At 36.8% G+C, this 18612-nt stretch overlaps 1 protein-coding gene across 2 annotated transcripts in view; it reads right to left on the reverse strand.

Annotated features, from left to right (window-relative positions):
• LOC149560800 (NAD(P)-binding Rossmann-fold superfamily protein) overlaps positions 1–18612 on the reverse strand; it is a 202695-nt gene that overhangs the window by 18612 nt on the left and 165471 nt on the right. For both annotated transcript variants that reach the window (XM_089824822.1, XM_089824823.1), the window contains exons 6-7: positions 18374–18508; positions 5919–6056 (exon numbers count right to left, since the gene is read on the reverse strand). In XM_089824822.1, coding sequence (XP_089680948.1) covers positions 5919–6056; positions 18374–18508 — 273 coding nt within the window. The remainder of the gene's footprint in view (positions 1–5918; positions 6057–18373; positions 18509–18612) is intronic.

Raw genomic sequence — 18612 nt, forward strand, 5'->3', positions numbered from 1 at the left:
AAAAGTGGAGGTCAAAAGTCTTAAGGTTGTATAAGACCATCATTTCAGTCTTACCCAAATTCACTTTTAACTGCTCAAGAAAAGATACAGACCATCAAGAAGTCTTTGTAGGCCCCCCAAAGAGGAATCAAGGAAAACATTAGTAGAAAAGCGTGAGACAGAAACAAAACCTAGTGGAGAAAACAATTGTCCCTCGACAAACTGTGCTTGTGAAGAAAACCCTCCAACTCATCAATATTTATCACAAACAAAGTAAGGGACAGAGGGTATCCCTTCTTAACACCAATGGTGCTCCTAATGAAATTAGAGACCACACAAGTGGTTAAGCTGTGATCACAACCCTCTCGTTGAGTCTCATGATGGTTGTCAAGAGAGTCTTAGAGCTACCAATATTGCGAAGTCTCAAGAAGAGGGTTGTCTTAGGCGTGGAATCAAAAGCTTGCAAAAATCCAAAAAATCAATAATAGCCCTCAAACTCAGAACGTGTTCCATGGTCTGATAATCCAATATAAAACCAGCCTACCCCTAGCTCGAATGTGATGTTGATCCAACTCAAGAGAGAGAAGAGTGTGCATAATTGTGGCATACACTTTAGAGAAAGTGTGACTGACAATGATCTTGTAGTTCATGAGATCTGAAGCAAAGCCTACGTTGTGAATCAGATGAATGATGTGACATGACCAAGAGGGGGGAACCTCATGCGAACCACACAGGTGAAGAAATTTATAAGAAAAGAACCTAGCAGTGTGATATTGTGGTTGAAGGGTTTTGCTTGGAACCCTTCCTCATTCGTTTCCTTGCTACTATTCATGGATCTAATATTCTCCATGATGTTTGTGTGGGTGAAAAGATTATAATGGGGGAAGGAGTTACAAAGATAGAAGCTTGGTCAAGGATATCATAAAGAGTGAAGGCACATGAGACTAGTAAGTTGTGGTTCAACTCAAGGAGAAGGGGGAAACAACAAGCAAAAAGGGTATGCCAAAAGGAGTTGGGACAATGGATGAGCAAGGCACAAAGGCCCCTACTACACTATGAAATGAAGAGACGTTTCTTATAGTGAAGGAAATGGTGGTAGGAGATTTTAAATGAGGTGTAGAAAGGGAGGTGATGGAAAAAAAAAGAATGCAGGGTACAGTAGAAGAACTTACAATCATTATAATACCACTTTTTCAAAAGGAAACTATTCTTACGCTTGGGAAGGGACAACAACAGTGTGATGTGGTGAGGGAATGAGATAGAAGCTAAGAGGTGGTTAAACATGGTGGTAGTAGGGAAAACGAATCTATGGGAAGAAGTTGTCTGAGATTGTGGGTGAAGAGGTCCTAGTCTCCATTGTTGAAGCAAAAGAAGGTACATGGGAGAGGAAGGGAGGGAAGGGAAGGGAATACTTGGATAGTAAGGCTAAGAAGAGCATGGTTAGCAAGGGGAATGGGGTGATAGAGAAATGGATGATGGAGGAGACGAAGGATGGTCTGGACACTCAACCACACTCGCACCACCACGATGAGGCCAGTAGGTGAAGAAACAGTAGCAAGGAAAACGAGAGAGACCATCCAGGATCATCAAATTTGAAGACACTGACAACTAGAGAAGATGGAATCCATACTTAGTGAGGGGCCCCAAGGTGTCATTAGAGGATCTCTAAAATCCCATTACAGCAGGAATCATTTCTTCCGTGCACATAGTCCACTACCTAATTGTGGATGGGGGTCTACATATCTGCAACCCATGCATTAAGATCCCCAAGAATGATAATATTTCTAATTACAAATAACTAAGAAATGTTGAATAATTCCCTGTAGGGGTCATTGTCATGCCCATTATGGATAGTATACAAAGATACCGAAGGAAAGTAGCACATGACAATGTAGGTGTCTCTAAGGTAAAAGGCAACATGGAAAACACAAACCCACATAAATCAAGAGAAAACATCGGAACAACAATAGAGGTCAAATCACAAAGCCAATTGTTGACCAGGTAAGCAACCCCACCTGACTCTATGACCCCCCTAAACTCATAACCTTGTCCCTAAAAGTTGATAACTAGTGAAAGTTTGTGACACTCGAGAGACAACAAGCAAGGCGTTCATGAGTCTCTATAATGAAGAGAAGGTCAAACCACCCCAAAGCACCATGAAGTAAACCTGACACAAATCATAATGTCTCGTTACTATTCCAACAGATGACCTATAAAGTTCTATCCTTTTGTTCCCCAACATACAACCGTGATTGTGGTTCTCATTTGCAATAGTAATTAATCAAGTTACCCAATTGGGAGGAAACATTATCTAAGGACCACTTTAAGGTTCCAAGTGACTGCCCAATTGTCATTGCATCTTGCCTCAGCCACAAGTTACCGAGTTTTGTTTCAATTAAGAAACTAGTGATTTGGTGAGATCCTTATCAAAAAAAAAATCTTTGTAGCAGGTGGAAACAATTACCTCCTAGCTTTGAGGACTTGAAGACAACCTACAAGCTAAATAAAATGAAAGAAGATAGTATTTTTGTAATCTATCCAAGCTTTATCAAGAGTACTATCAATAATGCCTACTTGGTCACTAAGAAACAAGTAGCCTGCAAAAAGTGGCTTGGAGCAAGAAGGCCACAAACCTTGTTAGCTCACGCAAACAGCTAGTTCCTTCCTATACAGACTTAGTATGGACTAATTCCCCAGCACCAAATAGAGGCAAAATGCTATTGTTGTAGACCATGGCCCAAAACTTCAATTATTGTTTTGTTTCTATTTTTAGAAAGTTTGTTTGCAATCAAGATCGGCCTACTTGACTTTTAGATCTTTGGCTTCTGTGACTTGTTTAATGTTGGAATATGGTAGTTGCTTGAAGCTTATGTTTTCGGCCACAATGGATGAGAGTTTAACAGAAATTTTTGAAACTTGTTCAATGTTGAAGTTTAACAACTGCCTAAAATTGACATTCTCAACCACAACAAATGAGAAATTATCGAAAATAGTTTGTTCGAAAAGTTTGAGTGTCTGGTTTTCCAACTCCAATCTACCAACATGCTCTAACACTTTGGCAAAAGAGATGCCATACAAGATTTGAAAAGGCATGGCAAACAATTGGGGTTCATTGCAACCAAACTACATGAAGCAAATGCAACCATGCATGGGAATAACCCAAGAAAATACAAAAAGATTGTGTTGGAATGACTAAACAAAGGCCACACATAGAATATCCATACACCTAAAAAAACAATGCAAGGAAGAGTAAATTGAAGTGAAGCTACGCATGGGAGAAGGCCACAGATAGACAAAGGAGGGAAGCACACAGACAAGAAACATAGAAGAAGATATCTTAAAAAGATACACTTTTTAAATGTCTAGGGATAGGAGATTACCAAAAGCCCTTGAAATGCTCAAGGACTCCTGGTCGTCCTCTCATTCTGGCTGTGATTGAGAAGTGGTTGAGAAACAATAGGGGGCACGAGACAGGATACTCTCTTCATGGAAATGCAGGGGATTGAGGGCCGAGGCACGTCCCCGTAAACACTAGAATATAGATACCATCATTTCATATAGGTTTACGTTTTTGTTGAAATTTAGCGAAGCTACAAGCAATTGTTCATGGACACGTGGTGAGAAAGTAGAAAGATGTTTTTATATATTGCATGAATTCCCTACTTCAAATTTAGGTTTAGAGTTTTAATGTGCTTAATGGAAAGACGAGTGAAGTAACACAGATACTAATATATTTAGTTTATAATTTGACTCATAATTTCATAAATTCCATGAGCTTCACAACATGATGTATTATATTTCTTCACGACAAGAGCAATGCTACTTGTATGGACTCGTTATGCTCATTGACAGATGTAATTGTATCTACTTTTGAGTTTGCCAACTTTATAACCTGCTCGTATAGGGAAATATCGTTTGAGATTGTAGCATGCATGGTAGGCATGACAAGATGAATGTGGGTCCTCTTAGTTGCTCAATTTTGGAGTCTATTTATGATCTCGAAATGCACATCTCCATAACAAATGCCCGATTGTAGCCAACTATCAGCATGTGAAACAAATTTCCAACGTCGAATGGGAATTGAAAGAACATAGAACAGAGCACAATGAGCACATTTATCTGTTGCTTAGGGAATTTGAGAATTATGGAATGAGGCTTTCTTATTAAAGAAAGTTTAAAGGGGTGCAATAAATCTTTCTAGGATATGTACTAGAAATTACTGTGGAAACAGTACTTGTCAGTCTCTCTCAAGGTGAGGATTGAACAAATGAATGAGAAGCATATCAATATGAATGTTAGATTTTGGACTTGATTTCTGTAAAGTTAGCTAACTTGTTCTCAAAATGTAGGTAGGAAAAGTGGTTACTAGAGTAGTTGCGAAAAGTGATTACTTAGGTGCTTGCACAATGTGGTATGAGATATTTATCGGGGTGAGCCTATAAATATCAGGCTTTTGTAGTGACAATTTTTTTTGACATTACATACCTCCCAGTTTGAGATCCAATCAGTAGCCTTCACCCAGTGAGCAATGTGTTGAATGTATATCAGATTTAGATGTAAGGAATTTTAATTTTATGTCGAGTTATATCCTTGACTGAATTTATCTCTAGTATTTCCACTAATGCTGTGCTATTTTGCAGAATAAGAATGACATATTTTAATCAACTTTAAGTATATTTATTGCAATTTCCAAAATATATATATATATATAATTCGAGGGCATGTCTCATGTAGAAACATGTCCCTAGGTGGACAATGTCCACATAGGGACATGCATCTACATTAGGCATGTTCCAACCATCGGGTGTCTCTTCCTTAACAAAGAAGATCGCAGATTAGTGAGATACTTATTATGTGCCAATTCATTACGAGGAATTGCTGCAATATTTATTGCAGCCAATAAACATGTGCAGTCAATGGTAATGAACATTCGTAACACAAGGAATAAGCGTAGTTAAATCTGTTTGTATCAAAACAAAGATCTTCAAAACTTATTGATTTCTTATAATCAATAATTAGAGATTAAATATTACTCAAAAATGAAACTGATTATATATCAGTTTAAGTTGCATAATATGTTTAATAATTATTTAGTAACCATATACATATATATGTGTATGTATATTTAATATGCATATAAACATATTAAATATATATACATATATCTATGTATGATATCAAGAAGGTTATATAAATAGTTATTAATCAACTATTATAGCATTAATTCTTTCAATAATTTTCAGTAGAATGCAGATGGTAGATAATGAATTTCTTCAAGATTGAACTTGTCAACTTGATTTAATCTGACTGATGCTACCAATCATTAACATAATGTGCTCATATAGACATTGCATAGAGAGAAGCACTACAACTATAGAGAAGAAAAGCTTTCATGAAAATGAAAAATCTTCTCTATGTCCACCAGCATGAAATACTATAGCGGATCACGGATTTCTCATCAGATTCAGTTATTGGGAAGCAGTAAGCAGCAACAGATCTAGATCCCCAACAAGTGACCTGCACACAGATCAAGATTCCCAAAAATACTCACTAATTGTTGTTCCATCTGCCATTAAGATCATAAGTTAATCTGGGATGTATAAGTGAAGCCAATCCATCCTGGAATATCCAATCTGGTAACTAAATATGAAACACATACTTGTGAAAAGAATAATTAAGGTTAGCTGCTAATTTATTATTTGCAACTGCTGAACCAAGGGGGAAAATAGTTCTTAAATTACCATTAATTAAATTTTATAACCATCTATTGCCCTGAAAAAAATAGCTGCTGTTGTGAAATAACTTATCGGAAGGACAAATTTTTTAGTACTTAATATAATGACAAATTGATGGAACTTTACAAGAATCAAAAACATATAATTAACAAAACCAAATGCCTGACATACTGAAAACATGTCCAGGCTAAATGAATGGCATACCCTGAAGAAGGCTGCTCAATACTTGCAAGAATTGCTTGGCATATATCAGCAACATGTATTCGAGATGTGTAATAATTTAAGCTGCGTGCCTTCTGACTTCTTGAGAGCTTCTGCTGTTTAATGATAGTGTCTAAAGCGCTGCAGCAACAAAGAAGTGCAAATCACTAAAGCAGCATTTTTTTCATTTTTCTAAATAACATTATTTTTCATATAGATAGAAAGCACCACTAGAACGAAAGTAGATCAGGTCATATGCGACCAACTAAAAAGGAGCACACATGCATACTCATGAACTCATGAATGTACATAAACATATAGTATCCCATCCACTCTGGTAGTTTTAACATGTTTGTAGTATTCTACCATTAGCTTTAAAAATATTTCTAGTTGCTCACCTATTTCTAGAAGTGACAAGGAACTGGAGCATGGTTAAAAGTAAATCTTTATTATAAGTATTATCAATTCCATTAATTGAATAAAAATGACTTTGAAATTTCTTAAATTGTATTCATTAAGTCGAAAGTCTGGATTTGGGTAGACTGGCATTGCAATTGTTTTTGCCTGGTACAGTTAGGGCTGGGTATGACTACATGCACATATTTATACATCCAGAAGTTCAAAAAATATATACAGAATTGAAAATACAGTTTACAGTGACAAAGGCGATTGAAATTCAATACAGAACGAAATCAATCAAGCTGTATGTGTTTGCATCTCTCTCTGAGTGTGTCTAAGGATTATGTATGCAGGTGTGTGCAGGTGTAAGGGATATATATGGATACATCTGTTTATGTGTGTGTGTGTGTGCGCATGTGCTTGTGTGTTGATAATGTACTTTTATAGTGAGGTATTTCTTAAAATTTGAAAAATAATATTGTATAAATAACTGTCATAAAATCTTAAGATTATAAAACATAATCAAGAAAAGAATTTATTGAAGATTCGCACTATAAAAGCATATAAAATATACTTTCCATATTGTCATTTCAATGTTTGTTGTAATTAATTAATTCTAATTACACTTTACTTAAGCTTACCTGGGATAATGCATTACATAGTAGTTTGCATAGCAGACAGCTAGAAGTTTGCATCTTATTTTAGCACGTGGTGTAGGAGAAATTCCACATATGATGGTGGTAGTTGCTATCACATTCCACTTTATGTGTCAGATCCACCTTTAGTGGTCTTATCACATATTATCATTCTCACATTGTTACACATACGTCATTGTACAATGGAGGATGATCCACCTTTCGTGGACATCCAGTTCCACTTAGTGTGGGTGATAGGTTATCTCATGCTTAGCTCCTTGTTATCATACATTGCCCATATATTCAGGCAAATCTACATTGTACACATCTATTATCAGTTCATCATGGATCGTTCTTGAATCCAGTTAATTACTTGATTGTATCATTTTGCCTATCTAGTTTGTGTTATTCATTGAGCTTCTAGATCTTGGCATATTCTTTTATTGCCTTGGGAAAATTCTTACATCATATCCACAGATCTTTATCTAGACATCATTGGAGAAATTTTGATGCTTGGAGGGCAAACTCACAGTAATAGGGTGCAGCACCTTGTGGTTGCATCCTACACAAAATCTGACCTCACCGTTGCATCTTCATGGACATCCCAGTGAAAATTTGCCCATATTTGCTTAGGTTGTTTTTGAGGTTAAAAAAATATTGACCAACCGACCTGTACAGCTTGATCTGCCTATTATCGTACATTTTTTTCCAAACTTTTTTAAAAATATATATCTTTTTTTAATCTGCATAACATTTGGCAAAATTTTATTTTGGGGTTTAGCCCCTGCATTTAGTTTTTATCATCTCTCTTCAGAGCTAATACAGAAGATGGAGTATCCATAGATGCGTGTGGGAGAGTACCCAACCAAAGTAATGAGACTTGGACCCAACCCGGACTCAGCAAGGGTAACTCAAGTTCTGACCCGGCTCTAACTCGCTTGTGACCCGGCCAAGTGACAAAACCCTTGTAAATTCAAAGATTTTTTAGGATTTAAAGAAATTCCATGCACCCATTATGGAATAAAGCTTAAAGACACAATAATATCATGAAATAGAAGGTAATTTGATCGCATACATAACATACATCGATTACATAAGTACAAAGGTAAAGTTTAGATGTATTAAGAAAATTTCGAAAAAAAATTAAAAATCAAACAAGTCAAATGACTCAGCCGAGTCAGCCAGTCAAGTCGAGCGAGTCACCCCAGTTGACCCGCCGAGTTAAGGTCACAGCTCATTTTGACCCAGCCAAGGTAACTCGACTCGCTGACCCAGACGACTCACCTAACTTGCGGTGAGTCTCGTTACTATGTACCCAACACATTTTCAGGCCTACAGTCAAATCACCACAATTACTATATTAGCATTGAAATCTTGGTCTGGTTGGCATTTGTTCAAGGGCAATTGATTACAGAACATAAACACAAGATATACTTTCGAAAACATAAAAGCGGGATAATGATACCATCTCCCTATAAGACCACGAACGACATTTAAAATTTTATGGCAACCAACAACTCAAAATGACCTACATGGAGATCATACAATTGACCAAGTTACTGGGCTTTGTAGATGTTGACCAAGTTAGACAAGAAAGGCAAGAAGCGATGGTAGCTTCACCAACTACGCATGAGCTCTCTAGTAGAATGGAGGATAACTTTGCACTCATGGCCTGTATGATTAGCTCAACCTCACAAAGTGTTTGGTATAGAGATAGCAGTGCATCATTTCATATGAAAGAGTTAGATAATACTTTTCCAATTATAAGGTGGATATCAAAATCCAGATTTCTATGGGGAACATGTCCAAACTCGACCCAATTGAGAAAGGGACTATTTAGTTTCGGAGGGAGAATGGCAAGTTGATTCCCCTTCATGATATGTTGCATGTGTTAGGCTTAGGTATGAATCGGATTTCCATATCTGTGCTTCAGGATAAAGGCTATAACGCACTCTTTAAAGGGGCTCATGTGTTGATGAAGCATAACAATTGGAAATCACCCATAACTATTGGAATTAGGAGTGGTCGGCTTTATAGCCTGTAGTTTGATACTCGTAAGGTACTCATGAGCAGCAATAATCCTAGAGATCGAGGAGATATAGGGCATAGGAGGATGGGCCATATACATCATTAAGTACTTAAATTGCTTTGTGAGGCAGTGACGGGTGTTATAGAGGTGAGCACAAAGCATGATGATGTATGTAAGGGATGTGTGTTGGGGAAGTTTACGAAAGCGACTTTTCCAAGGAATGACACTGGATCTAAGGATGCTCTTGATCTAGTACATTCAGATATGTAGATCAATGTCAACAAAGTCTCTTAAAGGAGATGAGTACTTTGTTACTTTTATTGATGATTTCTCCAAGAAGACTTAGATATACTACTTGAAGACCAAGCATGCAATTTTTAGTCACTTCCAATAGTTCAAAGCTCTTGTGAAGAATTCAACTACCAGGAACATAAAGGTTCTTCAATTGAACAGAAATTGTTCCTAGAGATTTGTACCAAAGAAGGAATCAAGTGATAGTGATTGTTCTTTACAACCCACAACAAAATGAGATTGTTGAGAGAAAGATTTGTTCTATATCAGAGGCAACAAGGCCTATGTTGCATGGACAATACATGCCCCTCTACTTATGGGAAGAGGCATATAATATGACAATAAGCATATAGAACATGGTTTTGCATAAGGTACTAGGGAAGACGAGACTAGAGGCAGATTTCGCAGGGAAGAAGCCAGATGACTATCACCCCAAGATATTTGGGAGTAGGGTGTATTGTTACATTCTAAGGGATACATGTACCAAGTTAAATTAAACCGTAGAGAGGAGGTACTTTGTTGGGTACAATGAAACCTCAAAGGCATATCGAATATTTACTCCTCACACCAAAAGCATTATAGTCAGACGTGATGTCAAACTCATTGAGGACAAGCATTTAGCTCCAAGGATCACTCAACTGAATCAGGGACAACAAAGTGCAAACACAATAACCAGCACAAGCACAAGCTCAAGTGGTGAGAGTTCTCAAAATATGGAGCAGCAGGTGCAACAAGAGATGCATCAAGAAGACATGAAGGTTGATATTTCATCCTCTATAGTTGGTAGCACAAACTATGAGGTTCAACAAACATATAGGGATACTTAGGAGTTAGTGGGAGCTCCTAGGACAAGTAGTGAACAGCGAAGACAACCAGCCAAGTTTAAATACCATGTAGCATTAGTCCGTCGGTTGCAAGATAGTGATCTTTCCAGCTATCAAGAGGCCACACAACATAAAGTGTGGCAAGATGCAATTGATGGTTGAGGAATATACCTCGCAAAAGCAAAATGATGTGTGGAGGTTGTGCCTAGACCAACAAATAGGGTTGTGGTTGGATGACAGTGGATTTATAACATCAAGCATGGTGTAGATGTAGCATTGGGAAATACAAGGCAAGATTCATGGAAAAGGGGTATTCTCAAAAGAGGGTAATGGACAATGAGGAGACATTTTCTCCAATGGCCAAGCATACTTCTATATGAGCTATGATTTCATTTGTAGCACATATGAGTTGGCAAATACATCAAATGGATATCACGAAAAACCAAAAGGCTTTGTAGTACACATTAATGACATTTACGTGTGTAGGTGAGCACATTGATACATGCTCCAAGGAATGGGCTTTGTAAAGAGTGAAGCAGATGCTAACCCTACTACCTAGTGGTTGGGGATAAGATTCTACTTCTTGGTCTATACGTCGACAGCTTGTTTCTAATAGGTTCACAAGGGCACATAGAGAAGTTCAAAATATTGCATCAAGCTCACTAAAGCTCATAAAGAGATTTTCCTTGGACAAGGAAAATATTGCATCTGAATCTTGAATTGGTTCAGGATGCAGGATTACAAATCCATGTCTACACCCATGATCACATCTTGGAAGAAGGTATACACATCCAAGGAGAGCAATGTGAATCACACCATATATAGGCAACTGATTGGTTCTCTCATGTATTTGATCAATACTAGGCCAGACATATCTTTTTCTATCAACTCTCTTAGTTCATGGTTGAGCCAAAAGAGAGTGCATTGGACAGCAAGAAAGAATGTGCTAGTTATTTGTGTGTACAATTGAGTATGGGATTAGATATGCTCAAGGTGAATGAATCAAGTTGATAGGCTATACTAACACATGTTGGGAAGGAAATACTGTGAACAAAATGATGTCAAACCATCTGGGTGAGTTGACAATCTTGCATCATCCAAAAATATTTCCTTTTTGTTTGTCTATATTAGGTTCCAATTGGACAGTTTTCTGTGTTTTTGGTAGCGATTGGGTTCAATTAGCTTGTTATCTTATGCGATCATTATGGTGTGATCTAGGCATCATTGAGATTCTATGTCTAGCTTCGCAGCTCAATATGATGTTTTCAAATGAAATTATCTTAAGATTGGTCTAGACTTTATTTGGTTTCCTGTTCTTACAACTAGGTTGGCAAGATTCGGCTTGGGATGGAGATCCATGTCATGTGAGGCCTAATGGTTGTTCTACATTGTAAAACATGTGATCAACCTCCTTGTATGTTTGCAAATCATGATGTATCAAACTAGGAATGTTCTTATGGATTTGAGCCTTGAACTCTTTGTTTGTAATACATTTCTTTATCTTGGAGATTATTGATCAAATATGCCGACTTTTGTCTGGCAATCTTATATTTAAGTAGATTAGTACTTCTTGTTTGGTAGCAGCTTTCAAATATTAGCTTTGTGGTAGTAAGAATAGCCAAGAGATCTGATAGTAGAGATCAAGAATAAGGCTTAAGCCCAAGCATATGTCTTGAATAGTTTGTAATCTATACTTGCAACCCAACTTGGTGATAATTGAAGATCATTTTCTTTAGTTTGGCATCAGGAATTGTCTCTTCATTCAGCAGGAAGAAGTTTGTGGCTTTGATTTCTACAAAATCAAAATACATAGCAACCAGCATAGTGATGTATGAAGCTATATTGCTTCAAAAGTTGCTAGTAGACTTGTTAGGTTAGAGGATTAAGACTACAATGATACACTATGCTAGTCAAAGTTGCATTAGATTATCTAAGAATCATGTGTTTCATGATAGGTAGAAGCACATAGACATCCGCTGTCACTTCATCAATGATTGTGTACAACAGGGGATTGTTCAGCTACAATATATACCTAAGGAGCAGTAGATAGCAGACATTTTGACAAAGGCATTAAGGAAGACAAACTTCATCTTCAAACATAAGTTGGGTGTCATGTAGAACAATTTCCTTGCTAAGAGGGAGTGATAGTTTTGGTAGCTTGGATAGTTGTTTGTCCATTGACCAAGAATTAGTAAATAGTTGTTGTCTTTTGGAGACATTGGTTAGGGTGACGACAATTATTAAATTTTGTCAACAATTCCTTTAGGAACATCCAACAACCAATTTTTTATGGGTTGCTAAGGTCTAATTTATCTCAGTCGTTAATTGAGATTAAATCTCGGTCATTGGTTTTCCAATGAGAGTAGTATAAATGGGGTTGTTGGGCATTTGGAGAACACGCGCTTGTGAAGTATTTGCCATATTAGAAAATACTATCATAGTCATAGAAAGGGCACAATGATAGTGTTGGAGACAACAATAGTGAAATCTCAACATGAGAAATTGGGAGTTTATCGGAGTTGTGCTAGTAAGAGAAGCAATTTATGTATCTCTTATGCTAAAATTTAATATAAATTCGCCCTTTGCAATACTAGTTTTCCTTTTGGGGTTTTCTTAGGAACAATTTGTACAAAAATATTGTGTTCATTGTGTCGCATATTATTTTTGTGGTTTTAATGTGAAGTTTCAGTTGTGTTATTTTTCAATATTTGCTCTAAATCAAGTTCCAATGGTTAGCTAATTCATATATGATAGGAGATTAATACTTAGTTACTACAAAAGATCCTTAACTCCAACACCTTTGAAAAAAATGCAAACTCACGAAGCAAGCAAGGGTCTCACAAGCATCAAATTTAACTTATGGTGATGGCTTTTGTTCACGATGGCCCTTTAATAGAAGAAGTCCAGGTGCAAATCAAGGCTATCAATGTAAGGAGTACAATCGAGTAGGGAATGCACAGTGGAATAAGGGTTTCAATTTTAAAGACAATAGGAATGAGAGGAACAGAAGGTGGTGGATTGTCCCTCAAATCACTTTAGCTTATTGTAGTTGGAAGAGAAGGTGGAATTCAATAAAAAATTAGCAAGTTTTGACGGTCGAAATAAATTAATGAAGTGGAACCTCCGAAGGTAAGTTCTTCACTGGATCATAACAAGGTGGTTTTAATGTTGATAAATGGTAACGAATGGAATGACTCTATTAGTTTCTTAAAGGCCCATGTATCCTTTCTAAAATGGGGGTGAATGGCCGACTTAAATAAAGATTGAAGCCTCGTGTGATAAACAATGGAGAGAAATTTATTGTTTGAATACCCTGGCAAATGGTTTGTTTTTAGACATTATCTCTATTGAACTTGATAGGGACTAGATTTTAAATAGCAGCTCTTATTTCTTAGAAGGGAGAGGATTTTATCCAAAACGAAGAGAACCAAACTTCAAACCTAAGAAGGAAGATATCAAGGAGATTCCTATGTGGATCAGCCTATAAAATCTTCCCTTGGTTAATTGGAATAATAAAACCCTAAGTTTAATAGGTAATAAACTAGGGGTTTATGTATAATCTATGGAGGCAATTAATAAGGATGATTTCCATTTGTTCCCTCGAATATACATTCAATGGCAATCATGTCACCCTTGGTCGGATGTAATAGAGATAAAATCAAGTGCATGAACATGGCAACAACATTTAGTAGTTGAAGAAGATTTGCGGATTTGCTCAAGGTGTTTGGGTAAAAATCATAAGGAGTCTTGAGGGGAAAAAATGGAATCAACAAGAAAGACGGATTGGTAGTGGCCAATTAGATGATGGGCTCACAAGCAAAAGGTTGGAGTGGGGTTTAGAGAACTAAATGCAAGGAAGATTTATTGATGAAATTTTTTAATGGGGAAGTGGTTCTGTTAGTGTATCAAACTGTATGTGAAATAATATTGTGAATAGATCCTCAAGATAAGAAATGATTATAATATTGTACGATGATCAAGGAATGCAGAGAAACAATGTTTATGTTATATATGCTGATGTGCACTAAAGACTTAGTAATTTATGTGTTTGTCATGCTTAATGATTAGCGGGGGTCAAATATTTATAGACGGGAGGGCAGACCATGAGTCATGACCGATAGGTGTGACTCATGTTTGAGTCACATCTTGTTTACCGCATACTGCATAGATTAATTGATTAACGCACATAGACAATGAACAAGAACAGCAACAACAGTACTCCTTTATTCGCATATGCCAAGAGATTACATACAAAGCATAAGATGATTTACAATGCACCCAGACGGGTTATAAATACTTTCCGCCGAACCTTGCCGAAGGGGTCCGTCGGCTACATAACAATACGAATCTATCCGTCGGCTACAAATCTTTACCGACGACATGAACCCGTCGGCTACACAGTATTTACCGACGACATGAACCCGTCGGCCACACAATTTCTACCGATGACACGTCTATCGGGCGTGACAAATAGTCACCCCCGATACCCATTTCATTGAGGACGGGATAAATATGAACCAGCAGGAATATTAACAAGGCAGTCAATAACATTAATCTTATCCATATACATTTGTGATTAAATCTGCATATATGTGTGTGTGTGTGTGTGTGTGTGTATTTGAATATCTAAACATATAAGAATAACATAAATATCCACACAAGATTCATTAATAAATCTTTATAATTTATGTTCAACTAATCTATACATTAACAGGTTCTACAGAGGAAAGGACTCAGAGGTTTCATTTTCCTGGAGTAAAGTATGACTCCCCAGAAAAAATGAAGCATGCAGGGGATGCGGAAGGGTTGTAAGAGAAAAATGCATTGTCTCCAACAAAGGAGGAAGCAACACTCATTACGGATATGATAGCTAACGTGGCCTTTCAAGTTGAGGTGAATAGAGATTTGACTGATGATGGTAATGAGGAGTTATCAGCTCGCCATGATGGGGAATGACTAAGTTAAGACTAAATGGTAAGATGGGTTGGTTAAGCCACATAAGGGTGGAGTTAACAAGTTTTATGTTTGGAAAGAAATTTAGGGTTTTCAAAGCATGTTAGGATAGCAGCAATGGTTGTGCCTCAATCTAAAGTAGTTTTTAGAGTCATCCCAACTTCTCTGATCAGGAACTTAGATAGCTCCTTTGAAGGAGTGAGGGAATGTAGTGGTAATCTAGAGGACTCAGAATCTGAATTTGAATCAGAGGTTGAGGAAGGTGATTTTTTGGGTATGGAAGATTGTGTAGCTATATCAGAGAGAAGATCTTTGGATTGGACTCCAACACAAAGTAACAGAACGAAGACTGGGGAGAAGAAGATGGCCATGGCAAGTAATGGTTCAAGCCAAAACATTCTACGGTTAGGAGAAGGCTATGCCTTTTCCCAACACCCATGAAGTTCCTTTAGTGGAATGTCAGGGGCTCCAATGCCTCTGACAAAATTCATTTGATCAAAAGGTTTTTTATAACAATCTACAATTGCCATAATGGACTAGTGTACCTCTCACATGTCCATGATCCTATTCAAGTTCATTGGATATAGACATTTTCCAAAAGTCAAGGTAAGTTTGCATCTCATCCCTCCATTTCATTCACTCTAAATCCTAGCCATCACATATGTGTGATGCCCTAATACATTCCTAAACATTATCCCTTAATCCTTATGTAGCAACATTAGTCCCTTGACTACACCTTTGATCCAAAACCCTAATTGTTAATCCATCCTCGCCATCCATAAATGAATCTATATGGCCCTTGACTTCCTTCTTGGGAATTCTAAGTATTAGAGGTCACTCACCCACTTGCATATCTTTCTTAATAATTTTATTGTGTTGTCCAAATTATCACTCAATTGTTTTGGTCATGTTATCATGTTGTTAGAATCTTGAGTAATCACAAGCAATCTATGAAAATGTCAAAACATTATTTGCTCTTTCTAAGGATCGCATTTATTTACTTTAAATAGGCTATAGTAAGGGCATGCTTCAGCTATGCCATTTGCATACAATGCAAGTTTCATTTTGGTGCTACCTTTCTCAATTTGGTCCTAAGAAGCAATGTATATAAGATCAACCTTTGCAGCAAAGTCTCCTAACTCCTACTTATTGGCCTCTAATTCACACCAAGAAGTGGCTAATGTATTACTGTTGGTTTGGATTCTCCATACCAGAAAAGCAGTTTGAAAGTGATTTCTACTAGGGAATTATGCACTAAAGCATTAAGTCTACATCAAACAAATCTTAGCATACATAAGACGTAAACACAACCCAAAATAAGCATCTTATCCCAATAAAATGTCATCACATATACATACTTTGTAGCATATCCTTCCACTTAAAAAGCTTCATAAACTTCGATTGATGAAAGATTGAAAATATATTTTGGGCATTTGGCTAATTATTGCAAGTAAAAGCATTAAATTTTTACTAAAGAGCCAATTTGAGACTTTTTGATCTACTATGTGAGTAAATAATTCACAATCATTATCTAAGCATATTTCCCTCAAACACTCTCAACACACTATGTACTTTATAGGCACTAAACCCTCTTCCCTACAATTAACTTTCTCATAATGACCATTTCTACACAGTAGGTTTCTAATTTAACAGGTTTGTAAGTTAATTTAATGTGATTGATAACAATAGCACAACATGTTTTGGCACCATGTGGGTTGAAGCAGAAATTAGTGCTGGTGACCTTGTGCCTGCCATAGGAAACTTTCACCAAAATTTAGTAAACCTGTTAACAAGCCTACTAAAAAATATTTAACATCACTGTTAAGAAAATCTCTAAGTAGATATCCCATTTAGTCTTGAGACCGCAAATTAGATTCAAGATTCTGGTACAAAGTTAGCATATAGGGAAAGAATATAACAATGGGATTTCTAAGGACATTTCAATCATAATAATGAAACTTGCTGCGAGTCAGGCAAGTTGTCCGGGTTGGTAAGTCGAGTTACCTTGGCTGGGTCAAAATGACCCGTGACCTTGACTCGGCGGATCAACTCGCCCAACTCACCTGACTCGGCTGGCTGACTCGGCTGGCTGACATGTCAGATTTTCAATTTTTGTTTTCAAAATTTTCTTAATACGTCTAAAATTTACCTTTGTACTTATGAATCAATGTATGTTATGTATGTGATCAAATTACCTTACATTTCATGATGTTATTGTATCTTTAAGCTTTATTCAATAATGGGTGCATGGAATTTCTTTAAATCCTAAAAAATCTCTAAATTTCAAGGGTTATGTCACTTTGCTGAGTCACTGCCAAGCTACAGGCAAGTCTGAGCCGGGGCATGAACCGAGTTACCCTTGCCGAGTCCAAATCTCAGTACTTTGATTTCAATTTAACTGAAGCAGATATTGGATTGTTTCATGGAGAGAACAGAGAGAAGAGTGAGATTGTTCCTTATTTTATAAATATTTTAAATGTCTGCTACACTTTCTAGAAGACTGTACCTGTATCTCCCTCAAGCACAGTGTAGACCAGTTTTATACAAGCTGTAATGACTTCAATACAGCTAATATATGACTCCTAACGACTATTTTATAGAAACAAGATGAAAGCTGCTTCCATGAATATAAGAGGAATATTATATTGATAGATATCATTTTAATAATAATCTGTGGAAATTATCCAAGCATCCAATTGAGAGTACACTTCTCTGAGCCTTCAACACCAGTTTCAGTGATGTTAGCATATGGAACACTCAAACTTTTACAGAGCATTTTTCCATAGGATTTGAATAAAGGAAAAGAAATATGTATACAATATGGTTTCCATACAAGCAATATTGACAATTTTATGCCTGCGGGACATAAAAAAACAGGTAATAAATCCATTGACAAACTAAAAAATGGTTGCATATTTGAATCTCCAGGTTCAACCACTGCCTCAGTAAGGACAGCTCATGTGACCAAAGGTCATAGAGAAGCATATAATTAGGACCTCACAAGTGGGAAACCCAGCTAATTCCAATTTTTGCATGAGAAGAAATATTGACAATTTCAAATTTGATAGGATTCGGGAACAAATCATGCTTAATATGACTGCAACAAACTAACCACAAAAGTGAGGTCATATTAAACTTAACTCCTCCAACAAGAAGTCCTTTGTAAACTGCTTGAAACAAAATCAATGCAAAAGAATAAAGAAAAAATAAATAATAGCAAAGTTGTTATCATATTACTTCATTTATATTGGTACCTGTACAGCTCTGTCACTTACCTTCTGTAATCTCGTTCATTGCATTCTCTTAGTTCAAGGTAATAGAATGTACCTTCTCCCAGGTCCATATATACCCCCAAGGCGAAATACTTGTGCTGGGACACCCATATTTTTCCCTAGTTTTATCCATGCCTTTTCAGCATCCAATCTTGCTAGAGATACTTTATCTACCGATTTTTCTGGAGAACTGCAATGCACACCCATTATAGGCTAAAGGCAGATGTTTCTGAAGTAGGTAATTGAGTACAAATTATCAGTGCAAACAGCAAATGCCTAGTATTAATTACACTT

Source organism: Cupressus sempervirens, chromosome 4, assembly GCF_028749045.1.
Source record: "Cupressus sempervirens isolate cs-2001-9-10 chromosome 4, ASM2874904v1, whole genome shotgun sequence".
Classification (NCBI taxonomy): Eukaryota; Viridiplantae; Streptophyta; class Pinopsida; order Cupressales; family Cupressaceae; genus Cupressus; species Cupressus sempervirens.